Source organism: Buceros rhinoceros, unplaced genomic scaffold (assembly GCF_000710305.1).
Source record: "Buceros rhinoceros silvestris isolate BGI_N320 unplaced genomic scaffold, ASM71030v1 scaffold7516, whole genome shotgun sequence".
Lineage (NCBI taxonomy): Eukaryota > Metazoa > Chordata > Aves > Bucerotiformes > Bucerotidae > Buceros > Buceros rhinoceros.
This window is the reverse complement of record NW_010416867.1, coordinates 23,879-34,924: the sequence shown is the minus strand read 5'-3', so window position 1 is coordinate 34,924 and position 11,046 is coordinate 23,879. Positions and strand designations below refer to the sequence as shown.

At 44.0% G+C, this 11,046-nt stretch overlaps 1 protein-coding gene across 1 annotated transcript in view; it reads left to right on the top strand.

Annotated features, from left to right (window-relative positions):
• LOC104495043 (testican-1-like) overlaps positions 1 to 10,363 on the top strand; it is a 91,295-nt gene extending 80,932 nt beyond the window's left edge. Inside the window, exons 6-9 of the mRNA XM_010137963.1 lie at positions 2,786 to 3,007; positions 3,614 to 3,676; positions 8,770 to 8,907; positions 9,886 to 10,363. Of these exons, the coding sequence (XP_010136265.1) occupies positions 2,786 to 3,007; positions 3,614 to 3,676; positions 8,770 to 8,907; positions 9,886 to 10,076 (614 nt within the window). The 3' untranslated portion in view covers positions 10,077 to 10,363. The remainder of the gene's footprint in view (positions 1 to 2,785; positions 3,008 to 3,613; positions 3,677 to 8,769; positions 8,908 to 9,885) is intronic.
• The last annotated feature ends 683 nt before the right edge of the window (positions 10,364 to 11,046 follow it).

Here is an 11,046-nt window from a genome sequence, read left to right as displayed (position 1 = left end):
GGGTTTGCTGGTTGTGGACTCCAGATGCAATGTTGCAAAAGGTGATTTACAGACACTAGCTTTTACTAGGAGAAAATAGGAGGTGGGGGTAGATACTGCTGTCCGCCTTCAACCACGTATTGAGGGACAGTTAAAGAATTCACCTTTTCACTGATAATAATCATCAAGCTAAGGGCTTTCTGTCACACCTACCACTAATATCTAATGACTTCCAGCCCACACTGTCTCATAGTCCAGCACTGCTTCATGATACAGCCTCTTAATCAACCCTATCTGGAACTCTGGTCACAACAGTGAAATCTTCTTTGTAAGGAATTACAATCAAAAATTCTTCAATAAAGTAATTAACTGTCTTCATAAGCGACCTTTCATGATTGTATCTTGCATCCAAGTCCTGATGGCGTGTCACAGAGCAGCTTCGTATTCACATCAGTCACTAGCTTGAGATCTGCTCAGGCAGGTCAGTACGTGGTGTCCCTGGATGCACCTTGTCCGCAGAGATCAAGACTTCCCAGCAGGGAGGAAAACAAGACTCAGCAATAATCCACAGACACTGTCAGAGACAAGTTCCTGCCAGGATCTCCTTCTCCCTGCACTGGTCCTTGCCAGTTAGGATGTGACCTTTAGACACCCACAGGGCTGAGCAACACGTACCATGCTCAACCGGTTGTACGACAGGCCTTGTAGTTGCTCACCTTAGGAGCAAATGCGTGCCCAGCAAGACATAAAGATCACCAGAGAGTGGATCTGTGCAGGTAAAGAGCAGCCAACAGAACCCCGCTGGCTTTCCCCTGGAAGTGGTTGAACTGGGATAGCTGAAGCATGTCCTGGTCCCAGCTCCACCATGCACCTGAATGATCCACCCCTGCCCGTTCGACTGCCCCATGGTGGGGAATCAGGCAGAGAATGCACCCGCAGGACTGCGTGCCCTGCCCCTAGGTGCTTTGTAAAGCAAAGTCAAGGGTTCTTAAGTCCTTTCAGTCAATAAGAGATTGCACAGTGACTGAGTCCTGCTCGCCTTCTTCAGATGAATAAAATAATTGAAGTCAATTGTCCTAATTACTTCAGCAAGGCAAGCAGGCTTCCTCCCTGCATTTATTCTCATGGCCTCTTTCTTTTTCACTGTGCTCAGACTCGATTAGATAATGTTAGAGGAGATAACAGCGCAAAAATGTGATGAAATGTTCAGCATGATTTCTCTCTTCCCTGCCTGAGCTGCCTCTAGCCCTGAGGAAATGGTGTTACCTTCTTCCTTTCTGAGAGAAACATGTATTATGAATGACATAAACCTTCCCATTAGTTAACCCGTCCGATTGTTCCTCCGTGTCGGTGACAACCTTTAGCTGCAGTTGCGTACAAAAAGCACAGCTTCCAGCATATGGCACTGCCCTCCTTTGGATGAATACTTAAAATAGCAGGAAGGCTGCAGAGCTTGGACAAACTGCCAGCGTGATTCCAGCAACACCTTAGGTTCCACTTTAACAAAGCAGCAGCCTGCAATGAGACTTGACTTAGCAAGGAAGGCTAAGCTTGACCTCTTTCAATGAAAGACGCAGCAAAAAGAAAAAGCCTATCGGGCTTCTCTGTGTGGCCTGTGGCAGAAGGAATCGTGCACAGGCAGGTTATCTCACCCAGCTGAAACAGCGTGAGTGCAGAGTGCCCGGGTTGCGTGGTTCAGGTACCCCCCGTGCCCCTAAGTCCCCAGCCAATGTCCCTGAGTCCTGGTGGAAACCAATATCCTGACGATCAGATTGATCAGCTGAGCATTACAAATGCACTTTCTCACATCACAGATGATAACTTGGAAGGCAGTCCGTGTTTGCACCGAGCGTGGAACAATAGAGCGATGGTATGGATATATATTGCCCTGTCTTCTTTGCGAAAGAAGGCAATGCCGCTGGTTTCGTGGAGACTGCAAAATACTGGGATGGGACTGTCATACGTTGCGGGTATCTGTTTGCATGGCTTGGTCCTTCTGTGATAACTTCTGCTGCGGTCTTTTAAGGATCCAGGCTATTAATGTGAGTGATGGTGATGGTTTCCAAAGTGCTGGTAGAGCAGAATCCTGTATTGCTGCACAGTCCTGGGGTCCACAGGAAGGAATAGCGCTGGTTTGGTGACTAAGAGCACATGCAGCTCCGCTGGAGCTCCCAGCTGAAGCAGTGCTATTCTTCAGAGCAGTGCAAGCAAAAGCAACTCTTCGTCCCTTCTCTCCCCTGCCCACCCCAGACGGCTCTCAATCCACATCAAAGCAGTTTGTTGTCCACCAGGAGACAGGGCTTTGAAGAGTGAAGAGCTAGGCTGAGAGGCGGAAGGGGAGAGCACAGGAGGAAACAATTTGATCGGGGAGCTCAAAATGGGTCTGGGAAACAGGATTTGAATTGCATTCAGACTCAGTCTAGTTTGAAAATACAGTGGATGCAATCGTTTCTCCTCACATTTCAGTTTCCTGGAACAAGGCCAACCCACTTGGAACTGAGGACAGAAAAAAATATATGTGAGAATTTTTTGAGTAGAGATAACTTTTAATTACAGTGATCAACTATGAACCTCAGCCCTCCCCACAGCTCCTGAAGAGTGTGAGTAGTGGTCTAGTTGGTAGCTGTGCTTGGGTTTTAAGATTTGCACTATCAGTTCAGACTTAGAATTTTGTTCTGCTTTGGTCGAGGCAGGTTAATAGTCAGAGTCCAGCCAAAAGAAATAAGCAGGAGTTCAGCTTAGCAAGGACTGCTGTGTAGCCGGCGTGTCGGGGTTCAGCTGGGGATGTTTGCCTGTCTTCTTACAGGATTTGACACCAGCATACTGCCAATCTGTAAGGATTCCTTAGGCTGGATGTTCAACAAACTCGACATGAACTATGACCTGCTGCTGGATCCCTCGGAGATCAGTGCCATTTATCTGGATAAGTACGAGCCGTGCGTCAAGCCTCTCTTCAACTCCTGCGACTCCTTCAAAGACGGAAAGCTTTCGAACAATGAGTGGTGCTACTGCTTCCAGAAGCCGGGTGGTGAGTTGTGCAGTGTGCAGTACAAAGGGAAATGGTTTGGGTCTCCCCGTGTCTTGGGTTTGATTGGGTGACCTGCTTATACAGACAGTTTGATAATTAGCCACTGGTTGCCTTAAAAAGCTCTTTTCTCCAGCGCTGGTGTGAAAGGGCATTGGGTACCAGTGTTTAATGTCACAAATGAACTGTATTAATATCCCTTGATCATTAAAATGGGCAAAGAAGTGGTAAGGGCACACAGCCTAGAAATAAGCTGTACTGCCGATAGAAAGATCAAGAACTTCCTCTTCTATTAATGCAGAAATCAGTCAATTAGCAAGTCATAACGTAGAGAGCTGGCATTACGTCATGTTGGTGAAGAGAGAGGAAAAATGGTTTAACAATAAAAATGCCCCCCAAACGTTATTCCTACCTACAGTGTGTTGCCTTTTTTTTTTTTTAAATTAGTGGAGCTAATGACATAAATTTGTTTTGATCACAGTACCAACATATGGGCTCCTTTCATTCCCAGGTGTAGAGTAGTCTACATTTCATGTCAGCCGCAAAGCCAGTCATTACTGAGTTTGTCCTGTACCATCTGGAAACTGATTCTCATACGTTATATTTTAGGTCTTCCTTGCCAGAATGAAATGAATAGAATTCAAAAGCTAAGTAGAGGGAAGAGTCTGTTGGGTAAGTTCGATTACTTGCTATTCATTTACTCAACTAATTAAAGCTTCTGTGATTATTGTAACTTTATATGCAGTAATGGTTTTTCAATTAGAGACTAATGTTTTGAGTTGGGAATATGCGCCACGGAGCGTAGGCCTGACGCTGTGAAATTAAACAAATAATGAGATAGCGACGTACAGAACAGGTGTCAGCATGGCAACGCATTCAGAACTAGTTCCCAGCTCTCCAGGAACACAGAGCCTTCTCTGCACAGAGCTTCGTACTGCCTTCACCACCTCGTAAGTCATCACCTCAAGCCTTCCATTTCTGAAGAGTGACTGAAGGTGCCACAGTGCATAGCCAGTGGGTTCATGTCTTCTTTCCATTATGGTGCAATGCGTGCATTCCTTGGGGGTCACTTTTGCCTGATCACTCTGAAAAATGTTTCAGTATATGCCAAGAATCAGAAATTTGCGTGATCTCATTTCAGGCAGCCCTGCGGGGTGCTCCGTGCTGTAAGATGTGATGATACCTGCCCCTCTCTCTATTGACTATTGGGAGCCTGAATTAATTCATAACTTACGCTGCTCTGGGGGATATCTAAAATTAGGTGGAATCAATCCCCATATGGCATTTTCCCATTTAATTGCTAAAAAATCAGGTTGTTGAACAGAGTAAATTTAAAGTAACTAATTCCATGCCCTAAAATCAAACTGTTCCGTAGCCCAGCGTTTATGCGATGGTATCGAAACTTCTGTCCTAGCACCTTTGTGCACCCAGGCCCAAAGGACACGAGGCATACCAGTACCAGGTGGGGTCTCTGCTTACAGAAAGCACTGTGTTCCACCCATGAAGGGTCTGGCTTACCTCAGACCTCGGCTGTCAGGCCCTACATCAGGAACCCTGTCACTTCTTACAGCGTCACTAGCTGCAGCACAGGGTGTGCGTGTCAGCTCTGCTGCAGTGCTGCTCAGGTCGCTCTCAGATTTTAGTCTGATGTTTCTAGACACTCATTAGCAGACCCTGCAAACAAAGCTCCTGCAAAGCTCATCTTTGCCGAACCTACCGTTCCTGATCGTCACTGCCATTCAGACTCAAGGCTCAGATGTCTTATGAACAATCCCAACCTGGATTCGTTGGTTCAAAATAAGAATAAACATTCCCAAGTGCCCCAGGGACTATGGTTTAGTTCCATCATCTCACAGCAAGTTCACATAAAGATTAAGATGTTTCAGAGTTAGAGCTCTGCTGTTCATGGTTGTGGGAGTGAAGAGAGGATCGATCACTCCGTTGTGTGTGTGCTCCATTCAGTAAATATTTTGCCCTTGGGTTCAAGCACATGTTGTGGCAGAGGAAGTCACAGAGTTCTCTGTCTCCTGGCTGTCATGATTTTCAAAGCCACCCAAAAGAAAAAGAAGAGATAGATAGCTTTGGCTATCCCGTATTTATTTTACGCTTTTTTTCTTATTTGTTATATGCAATAAATGTCACCTAGGTTGAAACATAAGTGGTTTGTTCCAGTGTGCAGGGAAAAATTATGGCTGTGTTGCAGGTAGTACAACATGCTGGCAGTTGTAGCACATGTCACTGGGATCTGATCACAATAGCAGGAGTAACGTGGCAAAGTAAAAGCAGTAGGAATGGTCCCTTACCACAAATAACTTCTAGTCAACTGCATTAAAAAAAAATGAAGGATGAAAGCAGCTGAGCTCAACAAATCAAGAAGTGTCAGGCATAGGTTGTTCCACAAGCTAGAAAATTATAATATAGAGAGGAACTCTTTGCTTCATCTACCTTGAAAGTCTGCCTGCATAATGGCACCTGTCTGTGAGATTTTAATTTGATCTCATAGCTATTTATACAGCGGAAAACATTGTCTTTTCTCTTCACTGACTGACAAATCATGCAAATGGAAACCAAACCATACACGTGACAAAAAGCACGCTTGTAGCAGCAATAAAGATTGAAAAGAGGGATGAATGTTTTCCGAGAAACTAGCCTGTAATTATTCTCTTTCCTTCTCTGCGCCTGACACATAGACCACAGCATTCACAGTCAGGGCAGTACGCATGAAGAAGTTTTCTGTTAACTCGTATCCATTGATAAAAAATGATGACTTTTGATATTTTGTGCTCTGTATATTTTTCAAAACACGTGACAATTGCAGCCAAGTACTTCAAAGCCACTGCCATTAGATATGTTGAATTTGGAGGTTTTCAAATAGAGTCTAGCATCCCAGGGGACTGAATTAAAAAGTAAACAGCACTATTCATCTTTTCCTACCGGATTTATCTGGAGTACAATTAACTGCAGAGAGTGTACTTTTAGAGCATACAACTGTGCAGCCTGATAATGCTTCTCCCACATCACTAAGGCAATAAATTTCTGCTCCCATCACAATTTTCTTCTGTATCAGCCCTGTGAATTTAGCTAATATAATCACTAATGCAAGAAGCTGTGTTCTAGCTAGCACTTAATTCTGTCAGTCTTTTACCTGTGTGCTTCACTGTCTTTAGCATGTGATTGTTCTCCCCGTGTCCTCTGAGGGAGTATTATATCAATAAGGAAATGATGAAAAAAATAATAAAGAAGATATAGGTCTGGATTCATAAAGAGAATATAGATGCAACAATGCTGTTCAGGTTTCTGTGGAATAATTAAATAGTCCATGTCACAAAGAGAGATGGAGGAAGCAGGATTCACTATCCTGAGGCAGTTAGTGGTGAGTGTCTAACAGTTTGTAGAGCTTAATAGTAAAGCTGGTCTAGCAGCGGTCCTCTCTACGCATGGGGGAAGCACCGTCAGCGCAGGAACCTCTGGAGAGGAAAATGCCTTTCTCCTTCCAAAGTCTGCAGATGTTCCCTGATGCCAAACCAAATTATGGGGTGAAATATTCCCACTCAATGGGCTGTCTGGATGCCATGCTCCAGAACAGCAGAACCAGGAGCCAGAGTGTATTTCTAATGAATGCGTGGGCTGGTTTGGGTAGGATTTACAGGATGAATCATCACGCTGCACCACACGTGCTCCCAGTGACTCTTTGTCCTCACCAGATTATCACCTGCACCCGACATATTGGAGAGGACACACCAGAATCTTCCCTCTGATGGTTGGCAAATACTGTGGCATTAGTATGCGTAGCTAAATGTTTAAAGTTCCAGTGTTAAGTACAAACTGGCACAAATTTCCCATGCAGAAGGAACAGTACCTTCTACTCTTCGCTGTGACCCAAAGTGTGAATCCTTTCCACTCACAGTTATGTTGGCAGTGAGCCTGGGCCATAATTTATTTTTAAATCTGTGGCTTTTACAGGCAGCGTGGAACATTTAATACCTTACGAGAAACACAGTGAAACTATGCAAAAAGGCCTGTTTCAAAGAAGGGAAAGGTACCATTGCCCAAGGAAAAGAGAAAACATGAGACAGTTGAAAGTGCAGAGGCTGTTCTCTGCTCACCCCATAGTGCCACTGAGGTTCCCCCTTTGATTATTCCCTGTAGCCAGATGCTCATCTGATATGGCAGGGGAGCTCTGGTGACACAGGTACAGCTATGCTGGTTTACACCAGGGCAGAATCAGCACCCGAGCACTTTTCCCAAGGTTGTGTATGGTCTGATAAAAACCTGAAGTGCTTAACAGAGAGAGGACGTGAGCATAAATATAGAAAAATAACTCAGTCAACACTGAGCAGTGAGCATTAACTGACCAAAACCTGCAGAGACGAATACGTATCCATGGTTATTAGCACCGTTTGTTTATAAGTAGTGAAAAAGAGTCTTTGGTGGTCATCAGCATGCTGATATTTGTACATGAACATCATGGTGGTACCTAAAGGAAACCAGCTCTAAGATCACGCTTTGAAGCTGTTTAAAATACACTCGCTAATGGATGTGAAGTGGTCTCCAAAACTGCTCTGATACACCAAGATTTCTGCAGACGTTCAAAGGTTTCTGTTCTCGTCTTCCTACATTAGCACTGTTCAGACATACAGAAGATCTGCAGTGCGATGAGTTTGGAAATTCAAGGATTAGAAGATAGATGTGTGTGTGTGAGATTGACTTTCACTTTTATGTGGTTTATATTGGAAATTTCCTGACATTTGGGCAGCACCTCATTCATTTTCTCTGTGAGAAGTGCCGTGGAAATAGCCCCTTTGACTCATGAACTGTCTGAAGAGATGCTATACACCTGGAACTAGTTAAAAACCTGACTGCTTGACCAGTAAATCACTGCTGTCTTTGACAAAGGAGAAAAATACTTTCTCAAAAATCATTTGAGACAAGAAATTTGGGGGCAAGGGTGGGGTTCTGCCATGTTTCAAATTGAAGCCGTTGACAAAGAAGGGAAAATGACTGTACTGACGTGCCCTGGGAGTGAAGCTAACTCGTCTCGAAACATTTGCTCTGTCTGCTAGATGTGGTGGGAACAATAAAACGGGTTTGCCCTGGGAGCTTCCCTGTCTGCAGAAGCCAGAATGAACCACTTGACAAGGCTGAACTGTATTGGTTTTATTGTCAGACAAATCTTGGGCTTCAAATCCCAAGACTTACTGACTTCAGCTCCCGTTGTCCCTCTCTGTAAAGCTTTTTCTCCTTTTTTACGCGGGAACTCTCAGTCAGTCGAAGTTGTGCTTGAGATTAGTATGAATAGCAAGCAGATGGCAGGTACCTTCCAGGGATAATTACAGTGGTGTGGAAAGACTTACAGGATAAACACCGAAGGAGTGCAAATGGAAGGGAAATGCAGAATTAATGAAGTTGGGGTAATAATCCAGTTGGGAAGAAAAGTTTAAAAGCAGGAGTTAAATCCAAAAGGGGCCCTACGGGAACATTAATCATTCAGGGGCAGCCTGAACCCGCCTCTGGTACCGTATGCCATCACCCTCCATGTGCTATAAATGCACAGACATTTATGCACTGTGCAGAGACCAGGGTGGCTGAAAATAGTTAATCATATATAATTTCTCCTCCCTTTTAGTCACCGGATAATCGCATCTATTTTCCTGCCAGCACTGTAAAGATCTTCATGTAAATAAGGGACAGGTTCACAATACTCTGTGCACCTGGTTGCTCCTACAGAGGCTCGCGTTTCTGATTATACCCTGTATTTTATTCAGGTGCTTTCATCCCGCGGTGCAACGAAGAAGGTTATTACAAAGCCACTCAGTGCCATGGCAGCACAGGGCAGTGCTGGTGTGTTGATAAGTACGGGAATGAGATAGCCGGCTCAAGAAAGCAAGGGACAGTCAGCTGTGGTGAGTAATGACGTGCTTTCCTCAGACAGCAGAGGAATTAACACTGTTGTAAGCTCTGCCATCGCTGTACGATGGAGCACGATAACGAGTGACAACAGAGAAACATCACTACCAGTGATCAAAGTGCTCCTGCATTTTCCTATTCAGACTACAAACCGGTCCTTTGGACTGGAGGGTGCAGCAATAACCACTGATACGAAGGTATTTTTACTACCAATTGCTGCTAATTGATATTAAAAATAAGGCTATGGGGTTGCTGTGCCTGGTTGTTACATATATATTGTTCTGTATACTCTGGAATGCACATTTCATTTACTGGGACTTTATGAATAACGGCTTTCCAGAGAAAGGAAAGCCTAAATGTGTCAAATTGTATAAATTAACAACCAAGGCAAATAAAATTGCTGACAGGACAATATTATGTAGCTGTGTGAAATCACCAATTAGCCGTTGTACCTAGGCAAGCAAGTTTTCATCTGTATTCCTTCAGAGCGCTCCGCGGATGGCTGTGGATGCAGCTTTCCTCTTCGAGAAGGAAAAGCAGAGACCTATAAAGTCTGAGATGCCCAATCACATCACAGACATTAGGCTCTATAGCTACATTTGCAGAGCGTGGTTTATGCACTCAAATAAAATCACTATTTGTGGAATATTTTTAGACTGGTTTACACAGTTGGGATGGAATGAAAGTTTTTACAAGCGAGTAGTGATTTTCTGGCCCTCATGCATGTGAACTGAGACTCCCCAGCCGAGGCTCTAGGAAGAGGGCGATGCATAGTTCTTTGTGCAAGTAAATTTTTCAGAGTAAATTGAAATATATTTATCCCAGTTCAGGATGAAAATTGAAATTTAGAGTTTGTTTCATGAATAGCCGAACAATGAATTTAACCAGTAACGTGGCTGGAATGACAAGGGTAGGGATGAAGGAGGGATTTGTTGTCATGTGAAGGAATGACCTTTCCTGCTCACCTGTTTCAGAAGAAGAGCAAGAAACCTCAGGGGATTTTGGTAGTGGTGGATCTGTTGTATTTTTGGATGATTTGGAAGAGGAACCTGAAGCAGCAAAAAAAGACAAAGAAGGGAAACTGAAGATTCATGTAAGAGCAGCTAATGAAGATGATGAAGATGAAGATGATGATAAGGATGATGAAATTGGTTATATATGGTAGTGCCCATCATAATGAGGACTCACGTTTTGCACAATATCGCAAGTCACATCATATCTCTGCAGTTGTATCTGAGAGTACCTGGCACAAATATTCCCTCTCTACTGAGTTTAATTTTGTATAGTCTATTTAATTTGGAAGACAACTTTTTTTTCCAGCAAGGACTGTTTGGAATACAGCTTTTGTTCGGTTGGTTTGGGGGATTTTTGTTCTATCCACAGGGGCAAGGAGTTCTGTTTCAAAAACATTTCATGTCTTAATCCTCACTTACACAGCTTATGAAATACATCCTGTGAAAGCTGAATCACAGAAGAGGCTCAACAAACCAAACAAGGCTCAGAAGCCCATCTCTTGTTAGAGAATTTGTGTCATAAATTGTTACCTGGATCATATCAGAAACAGTTACTTTTCTTTCTTGATGAAGGAAAAAAGTAGGTGCCTCATTTTGTAGTCCATGTTTATTATGTTGCAATACAGAGTAAGTCTCTCTGGACAGTGACTTCTGCCTGCCCAGCACCAGGGGTTTAATCCGGAAGGATTGGTGGAATTTTCTCTTCCATACACTCTCTGAGAATGAGTCCAACAGGCTTAGTCCAGCTGAGGCTGAAGGCAAAGCTCCCAGCAGAACGTAGATCAGCTCACTGACACTGATTATTGGGTTAAGGAACATGGCCTTGATCTCCAGAGATGCTGAAAACCTGCAGCTGTCCTGGACCAAGCCCTATAGGCAGGGTACAGGGTCCCTCTGCCTTTCAAAGGGTTTAAGAGAACAGTGTTTTGTGAATTTGTAGCGTTGTAACCACCTCCATAGCTGTTCCTCAGCTTATGTCTCAGCTTGTTTGCACTAAGAGTTGCACTACCATCGTGCAGGCAGCCTCTGCTTCCTCCTCACACGCTGTGGATCTGCCTGTTCTTCATTTACTCTTAGCAGTCCCTCATTCCAAAGTTATAAAGCTGTCGAAGACCCTTACCA